General features: G+C 52.9%; 1 protein-coding gene across 6 annotated transcripts in view; it reads left to right on the top strand.

Annotated features, from left to right (window-relative positions):
* FSTL4 (follistatin like 4) overlaps nt 1-23,781 on the top strand; it is a 359,817-nt gene that overhangs the window by 311,409 nt on the left and 24,627 nt on the right. For all 6 annotated transcript variants that reach the window (XM_054568477.1, XM_054568474.1, XM_054568472.1 and 3 more), the window contains one exon: nt 5,258-5,378. In XM_054568477.1, coding sequence (XP_054424452.1) covers nt 5,258-5,378 — 121 coding nt within the window. The remainder of the gene's footprint in view (nt 1-5,257; nt 5,379-23,781) is intronic.

The raw sequence follows: 23,781 nt of genomic DNA on the forward strand, positions 1-23,781 counted from the left end.
TCCCCGCCCCATGGAGCCACGGCCATGTTACCAGGCCAGCAAAGGCCTCTCACTCCCATGGGGCAGGACGTCCTGACGCCTGGACGTCCCGAGGCCTGGACGTCCCCTCCCGAGGCTGAGGGCACGGGCCCACCTCTCTGTAGCTGACGCTGCTGCTTCTCCACCCTTCCCGCAGGGCTCCCCACAAAGCCGCCTGGCTCACACGCCTCCACCCAGTCAGCAGACACTAACGCAGCACCTCCGGTGCACGCCCTGCCACGCTCGGCCATGGGGGAGACCGATCGCCTAGCCTCAAGTCAGCCTATGACCACGGTCCCTGCCTTCCCGGGTGAGGCGGGAGCCCTGCCCACAGGGGCTGCTCCGGCCTCTGGCTCCCTCTCCTGGGCCTGGAACCTGGCAGGGGGAAAGACACTGAAAGTTTCCCTAGCAGCGAGCCCCGGGGGCTTGGCAGCTACTTAGGGATCTCTTCAAATTGCAGGGCCTTCTCAAAGGGGACTGCGAGCAAGAGGACTGGCTCTGCAGGTCCTTGTAGAGTGGCAGGTGTGTCCTCCCGGGGCTGGAAAGAAGTGACCAGCACGGGGTCGCTAGCGTGCGTCAGAGCGGCGGGCTACAGAGAGCCAGGGGGCTGGGACGAGCGTGCGCGTGCACGCTCGGGTTGCCTGCGTGTGCGCACCGGTGGCACGTCTGGTCCTCGCCCGGTCTGGATAACAGACGCCTCTGAGGACCGGCCTCACCAAGGCGCTGCGAATCGCCCGGTGTCTGGGTCCACGGCGCCGAAGCGCGGGTGCAGTGGGAAGCTCAGGTTAGTGAAATTCCAAGGGCCAGAGCTGCCCCAGCACGGAAGCCAAGACCCCTCCTTACTCCCGCCCCCCAGGCAGAGCCAGGCGTGCTCCGGAGAAGGGCAGAGTCAGACAGGCTCTGAATAAATGTTTCTAACCTGAGCGTTAGCTGGTAGCGTCAGCAGAGTTGTTAACCCAAACTCGGAAATCACGCGGAAGCCCTGTGTCTGACACTCGGTCGCTGCAAGCTCGACGCCCAGGGCTCATTTTCCTGCCACTTAGACCTGACTCCCATGTGTCACTATGGCAACGTCCCTCCTCTCACCGCTGCTTAAATACAGTTTAATACTGAAGCTTCATTTAATTACTTTCTTTATTATGGGCAGATACTTAGAATATAACTTTTTAAAAGCAAAAAATCCATGTCTTTAAAATTGTCTCTTTCCCAAAGATGGATGTGCATCAATAAAAGAACGGCCTAAGCTGGCATCTGTTTATTGCTGGAAGGAGCCTTGATTTTGCTAATACATTTCCATGCACCCGAATTTAAAAAAAAAAAAAAAAAAGCCATCCATAAAAAGACAATCACAGAGATGCAATCAAGCTTTGATGGCTGCGCTCAGACAGATCTCAGAGAACATTCAGGAGAGGAAGGATTGCAGCCTTAGTTTTATGTAGCTTCTTATAAATCAATTTTTAAAGTAATTTTCTCACATTCATTGAGGTAAATGTGATTTCTGTAGCCCGTATTCATGTTCCAGAAAACAATATGCACTTCGTTCTGTAATTATGTGATGCCTATTATTTTAGCCTAGAGACATTATTTTATTACAGAGTCAGGTTCTCCCCGGAGCCAGAACTGCAGGCCGGTAACGAGCCAGGGAGTGCGGTGCTCCGGGAGGAGCCGGACGCGTCCCGTGGCCCCGCGTGTCCTTGAGGAGATGCTGCACCCCCCTTTGCCCCGGATGGGCACCCGAGAGTGGTGGCTCTGCCCCTGGGAGCAGAGGCAACACGGACAGAGAGGCGAAATGACTCGGTCAGGGGCTCGCCCAGGCACCACTGAGTCTGGGAGGGGATCTCATGCGTGGGCCCTTCCATCTCTGCCTGCCGTCCGAGTGGAGCCTGCTGCTCAGTTAGCATCCGCGTTAGTTACCCGAAGGGGGCAGCACCGAGGAGATGGAGACTGGGACCAGCTCTCTGCCTCCCCACCAGCCGCCTCGCGTCGACCCGTAGGACTGGTGATGTTGGGGTGGATGGGAAGGCAGGAGATGGGCACCTCAGTGGTCAAACCCGAAGAACCAGAAGACGGACCGTGCAGAAACCCTAGCCCTGGCCTCACGCAGTCGCGCAGGATGCTGGGTCCGGGGCCAGGCGCCACCGACACAGCAGTGAGCAGCGCTCAGAGCTCTGCCCGCCCCCGGAGCTCGCGGTCTGGAGGGGGTGACAGACTGCAAAGCAGGCAAACACAAAGAACAGTGTGCTAGATGGCAGCGAGTGGCAGACAGAGAAATAAAGCAGGAAGGGAGGCAGGGGTGCTGGGTGGGGGTACAGAAAGGGCGGAGGGCGGCATTTGAGCAGACCTGAAGGAGGGGAGCAGGCCAGACGGGCGGCCACCTTCCGGGAGGAGGGGACAGGAAGCCTGGCGCATTGGCGCAACAGCGAGGCGACGCTGTGCTGGAGTGGAAGGAGCAAGGGAGAGGGGACAGGCAAGTCACCCCTACAGACCCTCCAGGCCAGGGGTGTCCAGCCTGCGGCCCACGGGCCTTCTGTGGCCCAGGATGGCTGTGAATGCAGCCCAACACAAAATCGTCAATTTACTTAAAACATTATGAGTTGTTTGTGTGTGTGTGTGATTACATGTCACACTGTATTTAATGTGTGGCCCAAGACAACTCTTCTTCCAATGTGGCCCAGAGACACCAAAAGGTTGGACGCCCCTGCCAGTCGGTGGTTCACGCCAGGGCGTGGTCTGGCTGCTGTGGGGAGGTCCCTGCCGGCCCGAGGAGGGAGGGCGGCGCCTTGGCCACCTAAGCAGCCGAGGTGGTGAGAGGAGGTCAGGCTGAACGTGCCCTGGAGGAGCAGCAGGACCCAGCTATTGTTTGGCTTCCCGACTTTGGGGGAGGGGGGCGGGGGCGCGGTTCTGAGGACTAAACGAGGCAGTAGATGTCAAGTTTTCCAGCGCAGAGTTAGCTCTTACAAGCTGTGATGTCGCTCTGCCACTGATCCCGGGGAGCCTCAGGCTCGGGGCACTTCTCAGCATGAAGGATGCGCTGTGGGGCGAGGGCGCAGGAAGGCCGTGGGGAGGGGCAATGAAGGCCCGGGGCCCCCAGCACCGGCCCCCCCACCACTGTGACAGCCAGCACCCTCCCCCCAACTGCGCGCAGCTCTGGGGCTGCCCTCTGGGGCGGAGTCTGCCCTGGAGCGGGCCAGGTGAGGCCTTGTTGGGGGCTGGGGTCGGGGGCGGCTGCAACCATCTTTCCAGGCCTCTTTCAAGATGCCACCCTGCCGCTGGGACTCCAGCAAAATACATTTTCCTCCAGACTTAGGTTTTTGACACAGGAAATAGCTTGGACCAGAAATGTGTCAGCCCCAGAACTGACTAACCATTACCTTTTCATAAGCAACTCGGGTATGAACCTTTTATGACTCTGTTATGACACAGGACAAATCAGCTATCTGGTATTTTATTTTTATTATTAAAGCTTCCCCAGAGTGATAGGAGTGGGGCTTTTAGAAGCAGAGCAATTTTCAGAGGAAGCTCGGAGGATTCCTGCAGCCTCTCCAAGCGTTCCCTCCACTGGGGGCGCTGTTGGGGTTTCCGTCCCTCTCTGCCCTCCCACCTCTGCCCTAACCCAGGCCCCTCCGTGAGCCATGCCCCCTCATCAGCTCGGGAATTGGCCTGAGAGCATCTTTAAAGGGCTCAAGAGGGTTGTGGCCAGGCTCTGGAGTGTGAGGGAGACAGGGGTCTGCTTTTCGGGAAGCAGGAGCGTGAACAGAACAAGGACCGGGAGCTGCCCTGTGGCTGCCCTTGGACAACACTTGTGCCCCGCTGGCTGGTGGCCTTTCCTCCCCCCTGCCACCAGCTTGCTCCTGTGGACAAAGGCCAGGGCGGGTGGCAGGAGGCATGGTTTGGTGTTGGCTCCATGGGGTCAAGAGGGGTTTTGCATCTTCTGTTAACCATGGCAAAAATAACATCCCCACGCGTGTCTCACTCCCCGTGATGGGAAACGTATTCACGGACACTCTCCAGCCTCGTCTCCCAACACCTGAGGAGGCAGGCAGGGCACCACTTACAGGCACAGCCACCACTGCCTGAGGGACGCGGGAACAGCGGGTCCATGACAGAGTTCAAGCGCCGAGGCCCCTGAGCCCCAGCGCGGGGCCGTCACCTCGCAGCTGGCACGGCACAGCCCTGCTTCTCGCCAGGGAGCCAGCCCTCCTGTCCCCGCGCCTCTGAGCACCACACCTGAGAGATGTTTGGTGGCTAAGGCCAAGCCTGTCGAGGGGCCCCCCTGAAACCCCGTGTAACTCCATCTCCCAGCACATCCGCCGTCAGGCCGAGGGGCCAGCACTGCGCACGGCGCTGCTGGAGAGAACGCCGCTGACCGAGAAGGCCCTGGGGGAGCACCTTGTGCCAAGTGCCTGGATGGGGGGAGCCCTGACCAGCCAGAGCCCCTCCCGCCCGCACTAGGCCAGCAGGAGCCCACGCTGTGAGCTGCAGGGTCAGGGGGACGAGGCTGACCGGCCGTCTCCCATGGACCCCCACACCCCAGCCCTCCTGGCTCCTTTATGCCCTGCCCTCCGTGGCGGCTTCCCCTTCTCCTCAGAGTCTTGCTTCCTCTCCCGTGGGTTGTCTAGATCTCTGCAAGCTGCCTGAAATTATTTTGGTATCAAGGTGGGATATACACCCGTGGCAACAAACTCCAGGCCGCAGGCCAAATCCGTCCCGTCGCCGACTTCCTTTAAATAAAATCTCCTTAGAATATAGTAATGCTGGTAAATTTCTGTATCGTTATGGATATATTCATGCTCCAAGGCAGAGCTGAGTCGTTGACGGGAACCCTGTAGACCACAAAGCCAAAAACGTGGCAATGTGGCCCTTTAAGAAAAAGTTTGCCTACGCTGAACGCTAAATGAGGCCCCTCCAGGAACAGCTGGGCAGAAGCACAGGAAACCAGCCAATAAATAGCAGGGCAGTTGCACCCAATTGGTAGGAAATGAGGGGAGCTGGCTGGGGAAGGTGTTCAGGGACGGCACCCCAGAGAGGGTGGCCGAGGCCTTAGGTGGATGCACAGGGTCTGGGCGCGCAACATGGAGCAGAGGAGCCCTGCCGGCGGCTCTGGGGGAGCAGGGGGTCGGGCCGCGGGTCCCCAGCAGCCGCAGCGTTCCTGTTCTCCTGGAAAACCGGGAGACCTGGCTCTCCTTCCCACGCTACTCCGCAGAGAGGCCAACCTCGTTGTCTTGCTTGCCCCGTGCAGGACTTCGGAGAGGACGACTCCCTCTACATCACCAAAGTGACCACCATCCACATGGGCAATTACACCTGCCACGCCTCCGGCCACGAGGAGCTGTTCCAGACCCACGTCCTGCAGGTGAATGGTTAGTAAATGGCTCCGTGCATGTCGTCCCCTCAAAGCGTCCCCCAAATGCTGCTCAGAACAGTCCCCCTCCCGTCGTCTGTCTTCTTAAAGAACCACCTGACCCCCAAATACCCCATCTCTCTCATGAGCAAAGGGGAGCAGTAGGGAAAGGACAACGTCCACCCACGAATGGTCGTGTCTGGCTTCACCCAAAGCCCCTGCTGAGGGGCTGAGTCCTGGGCAAGGGGTGAGCCATGGAGGCCCCAGCCATGCGTGCTGGAGGCGGCAGGGCGGCAGGGCTAGCGGCCCTTGTGTGGCTTTGGCTCCTGTGAGAAGCAGACGCTGTCTAAGCCCCGCCAGCACTTCCAGGCAGCGTGGACCCAGGTCACCTACCCAGTTGGAAGGCACGGTTTCCTCCCTTAGGCGGGTCCCCGTCTCCCTTGCGAAGAGGCTGGGCGAGCCTCTGCTGCAGCCACACAGAGACCGAGCCTGAGCAGGCCCGGAGGCTGTGCTCCCCAGGCCCCCGTGTCGCCAGGACGCCTGGGGACAGCATCCCCCAGCACAGCAGCCCATGGTTTCTGAGCACGTGCCCTGGCCAGTCCTCTGCTTACCCCTCGCATGGACGCTCCTGGTTGGTGCATTCTAACCCATGTTACGGGTGAGTCTCCAGGTAGGGTCGCTTGCCTGGGGTCACAGTGCTGGCAGGTGCTGTTCTAGACCCCGGGCCTGTGCTCTGAGCATCCCCCCTCCCCAGGCCCCGCCAGCCATCAGAACAAACAAGCCGCGGTTGCCCCCAGAGCTGCGGTGGACCAGCCCCGCAGGGGAAATCGGATTCTTTCAGCCAAACCAGCTGGGCGTGGCTCCTGTCACCCCGCAGGTCCGGGCAGGAGCTTGTGGGGCAGGGAGAGTGGGGGGGCTCAAGCCCGCCCCCCTCCTCTGAGGCGGCTGGGGCTTGGGGCTTCTGCTCCGAGACAAAGTGAGCAAAGTGTCAAGCATGAGTTCCACTCCGCTTACCTCTGGGATCCGCAGGGACAAGCCGTTTGAGGACGACTGGGAGAGCACAGCTTGCCCGTGCACTTACCCTATACGATGTTTCAGGGATTTTTATACTCATACTTGCTAAGCTGTATTTTATTAGTATTTCCCTTGAGCTGGGATATACTTAATCCTTTTGGGTTTTATGGCTGTGCTTGCTGGCTTGAATCCAAGCCTACAATGAAGTGTCTGGATTTCACCAGATATAACCAGGGGTTCTTAGTTATAACAGCCGCTGGGTGAGCCAGCCCAGGCCGGGGCTCCGAGGCCGGGGCTGGGCCGCCGGCAGGCGGCAGGCGGTGCGTCTGGGCCTCTCCCCCCGCAGGGGCGGTGCAGGACACGTGCAGAGGGCCTTCTGGTCTAAAACAGGCAAGCAGTGGCCGCCACCGTGTGATGTCGGGGACCGCGTGGTTGCAGAACAACTGCACATGGCTCGCCCCTGGTCCCTGGGGTCCTCAGACGAGCCTGGGAAAGGGGGGCACCCCTGTTCCCGGATCCCCAGTTCAGTCCTTCACACCCCCCCCCACACTCCACAAGAACCAGGCGCACAAGGAGAGGGCTTGAGCTTTGTGCCCTGTGAATTCCCTCCCAAGCAAAGCGGAGCGGAGGGGAGGGGAGGCTCCGGCCCTGTCACTCACAGGTGAGAGCCTGCACAGGTGAGCCCGGAGCTTCCGGAGGAGGCTCCGTGGCCTTACGTGCCCCCATACATGAAGCCCACGGTGCTGGGGGCAGTTTTCCCAGGAGTCCGAGGCTGAGCTCATGATGCGGCTGAGCCAGTTCCTCACTCCCAGAGCGAATCCAGGAGCAAGGCCCTCGAGCACCTGAATACCACGTGGTGGGGCCAGACTCAAAGTAGAGAAGGGACTCCTCCCACCAGGTGGGAGTAGACCAGACAGCCCCCCGACCACGCAGAGTGCTGCTCAAGGCCTCTTCTTCCCCCATGTCCCCCTCCCCCTCACCTTCCCTTTCCCTTCCTCTCACCTCCTACCTTCCCCCTCCTCTTCCCACCTCCTCCCACTTCCGCCCACGCCTTCCACATCCCCTCCCCCTCTTCCTGAGCCCCAACTAGCCCAACAATTGCTCCGTCTACCGGAAGAGGCTGCTCTTGGCTCTGGGGGAGTCAAAACAGAACAAACCCTCCCCCAGAGACCCAAAGAGAGGCTGTCTGAGATCTGTTTCCTAACTGCTCAGAGATGTCGGACTTCTCTTCCAGCCAAAATGCTATCAGTAGAATTGGAGGGAGCGTGCTGGGGCCTCTGTTTGTGATCGGTCTTCTTCCTCACTGGATCAGTGCACTGTGCGTGGCGCCCAGGCATGGGGGCTGGGCCGTTCGGGTGGCCCTGGCCCCAGGAGCCCCGAGGTCCCTGGGCGGGGCTGACTCCCAGGCACTTGGGAGCGGCATTCGGGTCCATTAACCAGCCCCCTCAGGGGAGCAACATGCTAACTCAGGGCAACCGTTGCCTCCCGGGGACACCAGCCCAAGGTCTGCTCTCCTGGGAACCAGACAGGAGGTGTTCAAAGTGTTTCAGAAACTAAGTTGGCAACATGGGACTGAGAGGAAAACAAGTATCTATCTGTGTTGGGCGCGGGGAAGGGGGAGTGGAAAGTAGCATGAGAGCCACAGGTGCCACAGTAACACTGGCTGAGCATCTGCTGCACATGCGCACCACCCCGGTGCCCGATGAGGAACCTGGGGCTCAGGGACGGGGAGCGATTTGCCCAGTGCCCCAGCCCTACAGTTCCTGACTGCAGCACAAAGCCATGGCTCTTGACCCCTGCCCCCCATCCCTTGCTGGGGCCTGGGGGTGTTGCTGTTGGAGAATCCAGATGTGCGACACTGGGCAGTCAGTCAGCAGGTCAGTGTGGAGCAACGTTGGGTGTTACCAAACTCCAGGGGTTCGTCTGCCTGCGTGCACCAAGCAGAAAGGGAAAGATTTGCAAGGAAGTAGTACCAAGCAGAGAGACATAGGTGAGCTAGTGTCCTAAAACCTGGTTCCCTGATAGCTTCTGGGGGATGGGTTATATTGAATATAACATTGATTATATTCTAGGGGCGAAATCAATAATCATGGCAACTAAGGGAGTCAGGGCCGTGGGCTCTACTGCTTGGCCAGGGCCAAGGGGGAGGTGGCTGATCGCCGCATCTCGTCCTGATGTCCGCCGTGGAGTTGTGCCGTCTGGTTTTGCAAGAACGCGGTTGGTAGGGTCAGTCCGCCTCTGTGGGTCTGGGGCTGAAACACAACTGAGGTCAAGGCGTGATCCTTAGTTTGACAGAAACTGTTCTCTTGGTCAACAGATGTGAGCCTTTGTCTTTTAAGACAGTTTGACACTGACCGGAGGAAGCTAGCTGCCCGGGGGGCTTCCTGGCTCGGGCCGGGGCCGCCCAGTGCTCACAGAGGCGGAAGGACCCATCGCAGGAGGCCAGGGAGCCGGGGCGCCGTCGGACTGAACAAAGCTGGCTTGCAGGAAGGAAAAAGTCATGTTAAAGAACTGAAGTTTCTCTGCGGTTACATGGGCTTCACATTAGGGGGGACAGGGGATAGGACCCCTGCCTCCTTTATCTCTGTCCCCGCGTTGAGCTCGGGCCTGATCAGAAACAGCTGGCCCTGCGAGAATCTGAGGACGGACCCACGACAATGACCCTGAGGCCCAGCCCCCGCCCCCAGCAGGACTGAAGCTGGTGAACTGCGTGGCTTGGTGTCATCCCCTCCAGGTGGGGGGAGCAGTCCCTGTGCAGACAGACTCCCGACGCCGTTCACACTCCCAGGACGCAGGCCCAGGAGGCTGGGTCACCGCGGGAGGCCTGCAGAGGCGGAAGCACTGGGAGCTTCGCAGGCCGCGGCGTGGTGCCCCGGGGCGGGGGGTAGCCTTCGGGCAGGTGCAGCTGGGGAGGCTGAGACGGCACGGCCGGAGCTCAGAGCTCGGGTCAGAAGGAACACTGCGTTTCTAAGGAGCCCCGTGAGGAAGAGGGCGAGTGCAGCAGCAAATTCGTCTGTGGGACGTGTTCCTTTCTGCCATCTGTCCCAAGCATGCATCGGAAGCTCGAACGGTGGTCCTGAGCGGCTTGAGTAGAATTCAGTCAAGTTGTGTGGCAGGGTTTTTCGAAGTCCCTTTTGGTTCCCTCTTGGCCCGGCAGGTGGCCTGGGGCTGAGTCTGAGGCAGGGCCTCGGGCACATGATAAAGAGCGACATTCTGGTCTCCTCTGCCAGCAAAGGCCTCCTCAGAGGGAAACCAGGAAGGGGGAATGATGAAAGGAGGAGATGGGGGGTGGGCGGCGCTCAGAAGATTTCAAGTGAACAGCAGACGTGCTGGGGAGCTAACGTGTGGCCTGTGGGCCCAAGGGACAGAGACACCACTCCTAGGAACAGGAACAGGAGCTGGGCAGGGGCAGTTCCACCCAAGGCCCAGGGCACACCCAAGCTGGCACTGCCTCTGCCAGAGGGTCAGGACATGACGTCCGAGCCAGGCAGACCGGGGTTCAAGTCCTAGTGCTGGTACTTCCTTACAGTACAGTCTGAGGCAAATAAACTCGCCTGTAAGAATTAGAATAACAACATCACCCCTGCTTTACAGTCTGATAAGATATCACATGTGGAAAATGCCTGGCACAGATATAATTCAGAGTCCAAGGTAGGAGAGATGGGGGGGCAGATGTATGGGGGTGTCTCAAGCCATATTTAACTGCTGTTGGTGGACACAGATGTCTGAGCTGGTGGCCCCTCAGAGAGCTTCCAACCCATTATACAGATGGGAAAATCAAGACCCTCAGAAATTTGCCAAACCAGGAATAACATACAGACCTCTCCTCCCTGGAGCTGCCCCGCTCCCCGCTGGCAAGAGCAGGACCCCAAATACAGGCTGGGCCACCGTCTTCTGACGCCCCTCTGTCCGTGACTGCCGCGACCAGGCTGGCTGGAGACCCGTCCCAGGAAACGGCTGCATCTCCCAAATCATTCGTGTAACTTCCCCCAGACCAAGCCTCCCAGAGATGAGACCCAAACTCTGACATGATTTATAACTTCATGCAAACCACCCGCACTGCTTTCCTCGGAAGGAGCAAGAACTCCAGACATAAATGATTAATCCATTAAATTAAAAACACCCTCGACCTCCCTGCAGTTCAGACAAGTAGCGATTCATCCCTCAAAAACACAACAATCAGCTCCCTAATCTGTTTGTTTCTCCCACATGGTGCTTTTGTGAATGTGCCTCGTTCTTACCCAGGACACACTTCTGCCGCCTTCCACCCCCGATGCTTCCCAAACATTTTCACTGGAAGGTTTTGCAAATTAAAAAGAAATGAAGGTGTTTACCCAGGACATATTAATTTCCAATGATTTTTAGTATCAGATTACACAAAAGGAGAGGGCCGCTCAGGGCCAAAGGAAACCAGGTGGGCCTTCGCCTTGCGGGCCCGGCCTCCACCCCGCTCCAGGGCCGCGCACGCTTTCCCCGCCTCACCCAGAGAGAACCGCAGGACGGCCTCTGACAGGGCCCCGTCCAAGCGGGGTTCACGGGCGCCGGGGCTTCAGATGCCTCCCTGCCCCGGGTTCTCCTCAGGCTCTCCCCGTCCTGGCAGGAGGCTGGGTCCGGAGCTCTGGCTCGGGGAGGAGGCGCGGCCCCTGCCCGGGGTGAACAGGTGCTGCTCGGAGCCTGGGCCTGTTCCACCCCGAGGCAGGCTCGGTGGCGCTGGGGGCGGCAGGCGAGCTCCCACCCGAGTGATGGGGCAATTCTTTCTGTTTCACATCCTTATGTTAGTTTCCCCGTAGCAAGCTGTCCGGCGGGCAAGGCGAGCTGCTCAGGGGAGCTGCGTGGTGCCTTGGGCTTGCTCTCCCGCAGCGAGACCCAGGGCCCGCTGGCTCCACTCAGCCCAGGGGGCTGCCTGCAGGGCCCCTTCCACTGCTGGCCCGGCTGTGCGCCTTCAGTCTCCTCCTCACCAGCCCCTGGGGAACATACAGGCAGCCTGAGCCGCTGGGCACAGAGGGGCAACAGCAGCTGCCTGCCCCATGAGGCCACACCCCTGCTTGCAGTCACATGTGTGCGCTGACATGCACAGTGAGCTGGGTCCTGCCCCCTCCCACTGCTGCGTCCCCCATGCTCCCACCCTGTGACCGTCTCTTGGGGCCCTCAGCACGCCCGGCCTCTTGACTCCCAGCCGCACACTGTCCGTGCCCTGGCTGAGAAGGCTCTCCCCTTACCCTTCAGACCTCGGTGCTGACATCACTCCGTTCATTCACCGAAGATCTGCGGAGTTTCTCGCCAGGCTGAGCACTGGAAGCAGAGCAGCAAACAGACCAAAATCCCTGTCCTCGTGTTGCCTGTCCGAGGGTGAAAACGACTAAGGAGGAGAATTTAAGAACAGCAAGGGAGCAAGAGAGTCAGACAGAAGGTGGGGGTTTAAGATAGGATGGCAAGCGAAGGCCTCACTGAAAAGGTTACATTAGTGTCAACTTGGTGGGAAAGTCGGAGATGCCTCCAAAGGATGGGGCCTGAGCGACCAGAGTGGAGTGGCCATTTCCGAAGACGAGCAGGAGGGCAGAGGACGGGACACACGCGAGGTGGCGGGCAGCCCTCTGGGTTTCTAAGGCTGGGGCTGTACATGGCCGATGCCCCAGAGGTCGGAAGGTATTTAAAGCCAGCGGCCTGGGGAGATCATGAAGGAACAAGTGAGGACAGAGCATGTCCAACAACCAACACAGCAGCATTTGGAGCCCAGGAGCTGAGAGTCAACAAGGAAGACAGAGAAGGACCAGCCACCGAGGCAGGAAGACTAGGAGCGTGGTGTCTGGGGGCCGCGGAAGAGGAGTGGGCGGGTGGGCTGTGTGCTCGGACGGGCCAGGGAGGATGAGGACGGAGACCTGGCCGTCGGCTCAGGGGCAGCTCTGGGCCACGTGACCTGGAGACAAGCGGTTTGGGCCACAAGGCGGGCAAAGCTGGCCTGGAACTGGCTCAGCGCGGGGAATCCGGACGGAAGCCGGAGCGTTGAGGACGGTCAGCTCTTCAGGGTGTTTTCAAGGAGAGAACATGGACAGGGTTTGGGAGAGAATCTGGGATAAAGAGGGGTTGTGGATTTGGGTTTTTTCCTCCAAGTTGGAAATTAACAGCATTGCCTGGGCGGATGGGGCAGTTCCGGTGGAACTGCTGTGGGGGCGAGAGGGCGGTGCCCGCCTCCCAGGGGGGCGCGAGAGGGGCGAGCTAGGCATGAGGCTGCCATGGCGTGAAGCCCCAAACTGGGGAAGGGAAGATGAGTGGTCCGCAGCGGCGGTGAGGACACAGGACTGCACCTGCCACCCCCCGGCCCAGTGGGGACTGGGGAGAGCGAGGGCCTGCGGGAGGGAGAACAAACTCCGCTTCGGAGGCTGCAGGAGAAGGAGGGCGATCGGTTTCCCATGAGCACGAAGGAGCAGCCGTAGCAGGGTTTGAGGATACAGGACACGTTGCTGAGGGCGGAACATGAGCGCCAGAAGGCACGGGGGAGGTTTGGGGCGAGGGCAGCCCCAGAGGCCGAGCTCCTTGTGGAGACTGACACAACCCCGAACTAAGGGCCCAAGGGAAGGAGCCCTGACGACCCCAGGTGGAGGGCTGGGCAAGAGTGGGGAGGGGGCATTGGGACCCTCCTTATTCCTGCTGATGGGGGGACGGCAGAGGCCGGAGAAGGAGCGGTCCAGCCCTCAGGGTGGCCTCAGCTCGTGCCTCTCTCTCTGAGCACATGCGAGCAATCTTCTACCGTTGCCCATGGAGGCCCATGTGTCTTGCATTTAGTAGATAGTCGTATTTTTTTCAGGTGAAAGACTCTGCCATACCCTTGACTTTCAGTCAGGTCTCATTTTGTTCTAGAACAGTGCCACGCACTTCGGTTCAAAGTGAGCCCTGAATGGGCCCGTGAGAGCTTCCGAGCCAGCTGACCCGGGCTCTCACCCGGAGCCTGGCAGGTAGAAGCAGGCGCTGCAGGCGCCCCCAGACCCCCAGGGCCGGGCACCGGGGGGCAGGCAGCCCTGCCCCAGCAGGCCCCCGGGAGGCAGATACGCACCCAAGCCTGGGAACACCGCGGGTCCAGGGCGTTCTGCCAAGGGCCAGAGGCCGAGGCCCGTCTTCCAGGCTGGTGCTGCCCACTGGCCATCTACCTCCCTGGGGACATCAGTCCACAAAGTCTAGAGTCCCCAGTTCACCGCACAAACCCGCCACCAATAAAGGGACAGGCGCACAGGTGCAGGAAAGGTACGTAGCACCGTTGTGAGACAGAGCAGATCCTGCTCTATTGCAAGAAGTCTCCCTGGACCCTTGTCCCCATGCCCCCGAAGACCCCTTCCGGTGATGCTTGTCACATTTGGGGTTCACTGTTTAATCACCAGACAGAAACCCCCGTGAGGGCAGCGCCTGGGCCTGTCCCATTCACCGCGCTGTCTGCAATGCCTGACACTCAGTGGGCGGTTAATAGATGTTGGCTGTGCGATGTTGCATTGGCAGAGCTTTGTGAAGTCAGTCAGGCCGTTAATGTGGTGCCAGACTCAATTCCCTCAGCCCTTCCCTCTCATTCTCCCCTCCGCCTCCCCGTCCCCTCCCTTCCCTCCCTTCTTCCCCTTCCTCCCCCTCCCACCCTCCCCCTCCCCCGCACCCCTCCACTTTGCAGCCTTTGGTGTTGTAATACTCCGTAATATCTGGTGTGGAAAAATGACAATCATCACTCTCGTTTTTCATAATCTCCTCCACTGTTTTCATATATGTTTCCTTGTGGATATATTTTAGAATTGTTTTGCCAAGACCACACCTGTTAATTTTAATTGGAATTAGATTAAATGTATGGCTTAATTTGTAGTATCTTGTTTATTAACAACCATAAATCTTCCTATCCAAGAACAGACCACCTCGATGATTCAAGCCTTTTTTTTATGACTTCCGTGTGATTTTACAGTTTTCTTCATTTAGCCCCATGGTATCGTCTATCTGGTTGCTACTGGTTTATAAGCAAGCTATGAATTGTGTAGTCTTTGCTACTGGCCCCTTTACTCACTTATTAGCCCTAACTACCACTTCATTCATTATCTGGAGCATATCCAGGTAAAATACCATTTTTCTCCATCTTTTCAATATTCGCACCTCTCGTTCGCCTCCTTCCGTGGGCAATAACATCCAGTGTAATGTTGCTTCCTCCTTTCTTCCCCCCTGATTTAATGCTTCACTGTTCTGAAAAGAATGGTGCTGTTTCTTCTTTTTATAGAGATATTCTTCATTGTAGGGAGAAAATATTCTGTTCTTATTTTATTGAGGGTTTTCCCTCAAGGAAAGGATTCTGAATTTTTTTTCCAAAGCCCCATTCAGTGTTTAGCAAGAGAATCAAGTGTTTTGCAAGAGAATCAAGTGTTTTTCTTTGTTGACTGCTTTTGGCTTTGGATATGATTACTTATGGATTTCCTAATTGCTCGCCATTGAAACGTATTATATTTGGTCACAGTGTGTTCTTTCAATACCATGCCAGATTTGATTGGCTAATACTTTACTTAGGGTCTCGGCGTATCTAGCCATACGTGAGTTAGGTCTGGGGTCGTGTTTTGTGCTCTCTCTCTAGCTGGTTTTGGTGGCCGAGTTATAACTCACCTCGTGGTTTAATTTGGAACACTATCTGTGTGGTATGCTCTGGGACTTATTAATTCCTTAAATGCATAAAAGAATTCTCCTATGAAAGGAGTCAGGGTAGCTTTTGAGTTAGTGGTGCTTTTTTAATTAAAGCTTTATTGAGGTATAATTGACATACAAAAAAGAGCACATATCTAATGCTTACAATGTAATGCGTTTGGACAGATGCAAAAGCACATGACACCGTCGCCACAACCACAGCAACAGATTCATCACCTCCCAAGGTTCCCTCAGGTCCCTTTGCTTTTCTTTTTTGTTTGTGATAAGAACACGTAACATGAGCTCTATCCTCTTACCAGATTTTCAGTGCACAAAACAGTATTATTGACGATAGTCCCTAAGCGGGCTGTAGAGCAAATCTCTAGAACTTATTCATCTTACAGAGCTGAGAAGTCGTGCTATAATATTTTTTAAATACTTTCATCTTGATTTCACGTCAATACTTTAAAGTTCCCTCTTAAGTGATCCATTTTGTTGAGATTTTCACATTCATTACATATGACTGATTACAGTAATCTCATATTTTTTGCATTCAGTCATCTTTATTAACCTATCAATGTTACATTTTATACATACTATTTAGTCGCTTTCTCTAGAGGGTCTACTTTTAGGATGTCATGTTAATAGTAAAAAGCCAAAGAAGATGCCTCAACTCCAGCCCGGCATTTTAATATCCTCTGGACGAGGAAAGCTAGACAATCATCCTATACATACATAAGAGCACTGGCCCCGAATCACTAGGAAGCTGCTGCACTTGTAAGCAGGGGAGGAGAAAACTTTCATTTTGCTCTTTTGTGAGTGTGTGTGTTCTGGAAAATTATATTTTCAATGAGCAGCAACAGTGATAGCATAAAAAAATGGTCTGCTTTTTAAATTTCTGAACCTCAATGCAAATTAAAATAAAATAGTAGTATTGGAGTCTTTGGGGAGGGAACAGCTCGCAGCCGCATTTGTCGGTGTAGCCGAGCCTCTCTAAGGGTAGCCTGGCCTGGGGTGCGTGGGGCCCTGACTGAAGGGAGGAGGCGCCCTGCGGGAGCGCTGGGCGCGCCTCAGGGGGGTCGTGGTGCTCTCAGCAGGCTGAGTGAGCCTGGCCTCGGCTGATAGGCCCGGGGTGGGCTTGGAGCCATCCCCGGCTGTGAGGCAGGGGCCGCGGGATATCAGGTAGGCGGAGAGGTTTGAGCAGCGTAAGTGTGTGCAGTGTAACCGCTCGCCTGGTGCTGCTGTCGGGGGCGAGCAGGCGGTCCCTGAGGCTGACCAGAAAGGGCAGGAGCGGGTGCCAGGGGCTGATCCCTGGCCACACCCCCAGAGCTGCTGAGGTCGACCGTAGCCTGCTGAGTACCGACTACCACGCTGGTGCGGCGATGGAGGCGGTGCCCGCGGCTGCCGCGCACCATGACCGGCCTGATGCGGGTACTGGGGCTGCATCTGGCCCACCTGGGCCTGGCCGCCTGTATGGGGTGGCTGTCGTGGCTGAACTCCTGGGGGCTGAGCTGCAGAGGAGGAGGAAGTGGTGCTGTCAGGTGTCCCTAAACCATCTTCTGCACGAGCCCTGGGTGGCCCTGACACCGGAGCATCTGTTACAGCGAAACACTGATACATCAACAATATTTTTATTGACTTCATCTTGCTATTTGCTCCATTGATCTATGTGTCTGTTTTCACGCCAGCACCATGCTGTTTGATTACCGTGGCCTTGTGGGATGGTTTGATGTCAGGGAGTGTGATGCCTCCAACTTTGCTCTTCTTTCTCAAGATCGCTGTGGCTATTCGGAGTCTTTGTGGTTCCATATAAATCACTGGGCTATTCTCTTTCTGTGAGATACATTATAGATATTTTGAGAGGACTTGCATTGAATCTATAGATTGCTTTGGGCAGTATGGATATTTTAATGATGTTAATCCTTACTGTTTATATAGCATGATACATGCTTCCATTTATTTGTATCTTCTTCCATTTCTTTCTTCAGTCAGTATCTTATAATTGTCCAAGTGCAGGTCTTTTACCTCCTTGGTCAGATTTCTTCCTACGTATTTTTTATACAGTTGTAACTGGGATTGTTTTCTTAGTTTCCCTTTCTGATAGTTCATTATTGGTTTATAAAAAATGCAACCAATTTTTGAATATTAATTTTGTATGCTGCTATTTTACTGAATTCATTTATCAGTTCTAGCAGTTTCTTGGTGGAATCTTGAGGGTTCTCTATATACAGTATCATGCCATCTGCAAATAATGACAGTTTTACTTCTTCCTTTCCAATGTGGACGCCTTTTATTTCTTCCCCTTGTCTGACTGCTGCCGCTAGGGCCTCAGAACTTGCTGAATAAGAGAGGTGAGAGTGGACATCCCTGTCTTGTTCCTGGTCTTAAGGGAAACGCTTTTAGTTTTTCCCTCCCAATCATGATGTTTGCTGTGGGTTTGTCGTGTATGGCCTTTATTACATTGAGGTATTTTCTCTCCATTCCCACTTCGCTAAGAGTTTTTATACATGGGTGCTAGATTTTGTCAAGTGCTTTTTCTGCATTTATTGATATGATCACATGATTTTTATCCCTCATTTTGTGTATGTGGTGTATCACATTAATTGATATGTGGATCTTGTACCAACCCTGTATCCCAGGAATAAACCCCACTTGATCATGGTGTATGATCTTTCTGATGCACTGCTGAATTCAGGTTGCTAATATGTTGTTGAGGATTTTAGCATCTGTTCTTCAGAGATATTGGCTTAATTTTCTTTCTTGGTAGTGTCTTCATCTGTTTGGGGTTTTTTTGTGAGGGGGGGGGATTTTTTAATTGTATTTTTTCCCATTGCCATTTATCACCCTTATGCCTTCTACCTCCGCTCACTCCCCTCTCCTCTGCAGTCACCACACTGTTGTCCGTGTCCATGGGTCCTTTTCCTTTTTTGCTCAAACCTTCCACCCCTGAACCTGTCACTCAGAGCTGTCAGCCTGCTCTCCATCTATGAGTCTGTCTCTATTTTGCTTGTCAGTTCGGTGTGTTCATTAGATTCCATATATGAGTGAAATCATATGGCACTTGTCGTTCTCTGACGGGCTTATTTCACTTAGCGTAATGTTCTCCAGGTCCACCCATGCTGTCACAAAAGTTACAATTTTCTTCCTTACAGCCGAGTAGTATTCCATTGTGTTAGTGTACAATAGTTGTTCTATCCACTCATCTACCGGTGGATACTTGGGCTGCTTCCATATCTTAGCGAATGCAGACAACACTGCAACGAACATAGGGATGCTTATATTCTTTCAAATTAGAATTTTGGGTTTCTTCAGATAAATTCCCAGAAGTGGAATCCCTGGGTCTAAGGCAGTTCTATTTTTAATTTTTTGAGGTATCTCCTCCATACTGCTTTCCACAATGGCTCTGCCAGCCTGCATTCCCACCAACAGTGCATGTGGGTTCCCTTTTCTCCACATCCTCGCCAGCACTTGTTTGTTGGTTTATTGGTGGTAGCCATTCTGACAGGTGTGAGGTGACATCTCATTGTGGTTTCCATTTGCGTCACTCTGATGGCTAATGATGTTGAGCATCTTCTCATATGTCTATTGTTCATCTGTACGTTCTCTTTGGAGAAGTATGTATTCAGACCCTTTGCTCATTTTTTAATTGAATTTTTTAGGTTTTCGGTGTTGAGTTTTATAAGTTCTTTATAAATTTTGGATATTAACCCCTTATCAGATGTATCAGCAAATATGTTCTCCCATTCAGTGGGTTGTTTTTTTGGTTGATGGTTTCCTTTGCTGTGCAAAAACTTGAGTCCCATTTTTTCATTTTTTCTTTTGTTTCTCTTGCCTGAGGAGATACATCAGGAAAAAAATTGCTGCGAGCAATGTCCAAGATTTTACTGCCTATGTTTTCTTCTAGGATTTTTATGGTTTCAAGTCTAACATTTAAGACTTAATCCATTTCAAATTTGTTGTGTGCGTTTTAAGAAGGTGGTTTAGTTTCATTTTTCTGCCTGTATCTGTCCAATTTTTCCAACAGCATTTATTAAATAAACTATCTTTAGCCCATTGTATGTACTTGTTTCCTCTGTCAAATATTAGTTGACTGTAAAGGCTCAAGTTTATTTCTGGGCTCTATTCTGTTCCATTGATCTGTGTGTCATTTTTATGCCAGTACAATAATGTTTTGATTCCTATGGCCTTGTAATATAGTTTGATATCAGGGAGCATGATCCCAACTTTATCCTTCTTTCTCAAGATCGCTGTTGCTATTTGGGGTCTTTTGCGGTTCCATGTAAATTTTTTAAATATTTGTTCTAATTCTGTGAAATATGTCATTGGTATCTTGATAGGAATTGTGCTGAATCTCTCGATTGCTTTGAGTAGTATGGACATTTTAATGATGTTAACTCTTACTATCCGTGAACACAGTATATGCTTCCACTTATTTGTATCTTCTTCCATTTCTTTCCTCAGTGTCTTATGATCTTCCAAGTACAGATTTTTCACATCTTTGGTTAAATTTATTCCTAATTATTTTATTCTTTTTGAAGCAATTGTGAATGGAATTGTTTTCTTAATTTCCCTTCATGATAGTTCATTATTGGCATATAAAAATGCAACTTATTTCTGGATATTAATTTTATATCCTGCTACTTTACTGAATTCATTTATTAGTTCTAGTAGTTTTTTGATGGAATCTTTAGGGTTCTCTGTGTACAGTACCATATCATCTGCAAATAATGACAGTTTTACTTCTTCCTTTCCAATTTGGATGCCTTTTATTTCTTCTTCTTGTTTGATTGCTATGGCTGGTGTTGAATTAGAGAGGTAAAAGGGAACATTCCTGACTTATTCCCGATCTTAAGGGAGTGCTTGTAGTTTTTGCCCCTTGAGTATGATGCTGGCAGTGGATTTGTCATGTATGGCCTTTATTACGTTGAGGTGTTTTCCCTCTATTCCCACTTTCCTGAGAGTTTTTATCTTAATGGGCACTGGATTTTATCAAATGCTTTTTTCTGCATCTATTGCTGTGATCACATGGTTTTTATGTATTGTTTTGTTTATGTGGTGAACCACATTTATTGATTTGCAAATGTTGTACCAACCTTGCATCCCAGAAATATATCCCACTTGATGATGGTTCATGATCTTTTTAATGTATTGCTATAGTTGACTTGCTAATATTTTGCTGAGGATTTTAGCATGTGTGTTCAGCAGGGATATTGGCCTATAATTTTCTTTTTTTGTAGTGTCTTCATATGGTTTTGGAATTAGGATAATGCTGGCCTCATCAAATAAGTTTGGGAGCCTTTCCGCTTGAATTTTTTGGAATAATTTGAGAAGGAGCGGTATTAGTTCTTCTAGAAATGTTTGGTAAAAATTCATCTGTGAGGGCATTCAGTCCAGGGCTTTTGTTTGTTGGGAGTTTTTTGATTACTGCTTCAATTTTACTAGGTATAATCTGTCTATTCACATTCTCTGATTCTTCCTCATTTAGTTTTGGAAGATAGTATGTTTCTAGGAATTTACCATTTTGTCCAGGTTGTTGGCATGTAGTTGTTCATAATATTTTTTTTACAACCCTTTGTATTTCTTTGGTGTCACCTGTTATTTCTGATTTTATTTATTTGGGCCCTCTCTCTTTTTTCCTTGATGAGCCTGGTTAAAGGTTTGTCAACCTTGTTTATTTTTCTACAAAGAACTGGCTCTTGGTTTCATTGATCTTTTGTATTGTTTTTTTAGACTCTATTTCATTTATTTCCACTCTGACCTTCATTATATCCTTCCTTCTACTCACTTGGGGCTTTGTTTGTTGTTCTTTTTCTAGTTCCTTTAAGTGTAAAATTAGGTTGGTTATTTGAGATTGTTCTTGTTTCTTGAGGGAGGCCTATAATGCTATGGATTTCCCTCTTAGGATTACTTTTACCGTATCCAATAGATTTGGGGTTGTTGTGTTTTTATTTTCATTTGCCTGAACGTACCTTTTGATTTCTTCTTTGATCTCATTGTTAACCCATTCACTGTTTAGTAACATGTTATTTAGCCTCTGTGTGTTTTTCAGTTTTTTTCTTGTGATTGATTTCTAGTTTCATACCACTGTGGTCAGAGCAGATGCTTGATATGATCCCAATCTTCTTAAATTTATTGAGACTTCTTTTGTGTCCTAACATGTGGTCTAGCCTGGAAAATGTTCCATGTGCACTTGAAAAATAATATATATTCTGCTTCTTTTTGGTGAAATGCTCCAAAAATATCAATTAAATCCATGTGGTCTAGAGCATCATTGAAGGCCACTATTTCCTTGTTAATTTTCTTGGTAAACCTCGCCTCTGGGCAAGTGTTGGTCCTGGGGCTTCCTGGGAGGGACTCCCGGACAGGTCAATGTCAGCTGCTACCTGTGACCAGCTTTGGGCTCCCTGTGTAGAGATACAAAGTGGCCCACAGTTTGTGGCCGCGTCCGCGGGGCCTGGGTATGTGTGGGAAGGGCCGAGCCGCGCTCCAAGGCTGCCTTCCACCAGCACCAGCGCAAGGGAAGGTCAGCAAATGGCCCAAAGCACCACCTCCACCTGCCAGCTGCCTGTCAGGCTCAGTCATTGAAAGGGCCGCTCTGGTGGTATGTGAGCAGCATGAGGCAGATTCTCTGTGAGTCACCAGGTAAAGGCAAATGGTGTTCACCAGATTGATACTGATTCAAACTCAGTGCCAGTGCTGGGTCTGAGGCCACTCAGCAAAATCCTAAGGGTACGTCTAGGCCAGCCACCCCCTGCCAGGTACCCACCTTTGTTGGGTGGGGTCTCAGGGAGTCATCAGAGCGAGGCCAGCAGAGTTTATAGGGCCCTAACAGACCAAGATTTGGCTGTGTAAAGTGAGGGTGCTGCACAGGTACAGTGACATCAGTCAGGCATACAAGGGAAAAAATATCCCCACACTTAGTCCCACACGACTGTCTGCCCCTGTTCATCCCTGTCTCCCCATGTCTATCCACACCTCCAGCGAGCCTTCCAAGAAAGTCTTCGCCATGGGCCCAGACTGGCGGCAGCCAGCTGACCCCTGCAAGGGGCAAGCTCAGCGGGGCAGGGTCTCCAGGAGTAGGGAGGGTGCGGCTAGTGGATCTCCCATGGGGGAGGGCAGCACCTGTCAGGTGGGAGGAGAACAATGGCCCCTGCCTTAGAGCCACACAGTTCAGTCCCTCCAAGGAAGCCTACACCACGTGCCCAAGCAGCTGGCTCCTCCCCAGGGCATGAGCTCCACAGGGTGGGCAATAGGAAGTCGGGCGGTGGGGCTGGTACATTCCCCCAGGCTGCTGCCGTATGGAAGGGCGTGCTTGACCCAGGAAAGATGGCATCTGTGGGGGCGGCATGGGAGAGGGACAGCTCAGGGACCCTGGTCGCCGGCCCCTCAGCTCTCTCCCTGGAGCCACATAACCCAGTCTCCTCTCAAACAACTCCAGTTTGCTCCAAGCCGCTCTCCCTCCACTGCAGCCCAAGGTGAGTGGCCCTGGATGAGATTTTGTGCGCTGGCCCTTTAAGAGTGTACCCGGATCTCTAGCAGACTCCTGCCTCTCCCTGGCATAGAGAATCGCCACTGATTTTCACAGCCAGGTGTTATGTGGGCTCCTCTTCTCCGCTCTGATGCTCTGGGCTGGGGGTCCCAGCATGAGGCTGAGACCCCGCACTCCTCAGGGGGACCTTTGCAGCTAAGATATCCCCCCCGAATCTCAACTACCACATGTGGGCACAGGGTCAGCCCTTTTTGCGTCTCTGCCCTTCCTACCAGCCTCCGTGTGACTTCTGTAGATTCTTGGTGAGGAGTCTTTTGTTCAGCTAGTCTTCAGTTGGTTATTCAAGTTGATTGTTTTATAATTTAGTTGTGATTCCAGTTTAGTCCTGCAAGGAGGTGAGTATAACTTCCAGCTACTCTGCGCCATCTTAGATTGGGATTATTTCTTTTACTGGACGGTAGGAGCTTCCAGATAAGTAGCTGCCCACCTCAGGAACAATCTGTCTCCCACCTTTTCAAAAGAAGTGTGATGCTTTTACGTTGTTCAGTTTAATGTTCAAGTGCCTTTACATAAGCTCTCACGAACCCTTTTTGGAAGTATGTAGAGTAAAATGTGTGAACAAGGAAGAGCCCCCTCAATTCCATCGAAAATGATCATTATTTTATTCCCTGGGCCCAAAGCTCTAGGGGTAGGAAGGAAGTTCCTCCAGATAGTCCTCCCTTCTTCCAGGTACCTCCCCACAGACAGCCCAGGGTAGAGGGACCTGTGTTCTATGGAGGGTGACACCTGGTCCACCCGTGCCCATCTGACAAGTGGGCCGGGCCACACCCAGCCCCAAACTTGACTTCCAGGGCCCAAGGCTAAGTCAGGAGTTCAGGAGGGCACACTTGCCTTTCCCCTGTGTTCCAGGGGCTGAGAAGTGGAAAAATAAGAACATCCCACTGGAAAATCGATGGATTTCCCCCGAGCAGCGATACAGCCAGTAGCCCTGCCAGTCTGTGCTCTTAAGTGCTTTGTGAAGCGCTTCCTGCGAGAAATTCAGCCTCTGCCCAATGACTTTCCAATAACAGAAATAATATATCTGTATTTTATTCATTCAGATATAAGTGTCAGTGGCTGTTGCTCTTTATATGTAGCAGCTGAACCACATTACATATTTGGTTGTCTTTCTGATCGTATTTAGAATAATGATGAAAGCCATGAATTGCAGGGTACGAAGCCTGGCGTGTTTATCACCTGCAATCCATTTTATAGCTTTCTTTTGGGGCTTGAGTTGCTGAATAGG

Source organism: Pteronotus mesoamericanus, unplaced genomic scaffold, assembly GCF_021234165.1.
Source record: "Pteronotus mesoamericanus isolate MK-2021 breed Mesoamerican mustached bat unplaced genomic scaffold, CSHL_Meso_final contig_2, whole genome shotgun sequence".
Lineage (NCBI taxonomy): Eukaryota > Metazoa > Chordata > Mammalia > Chiroptera > Mormoopidae > Pteronotus > Pteronotus mesoamericanus.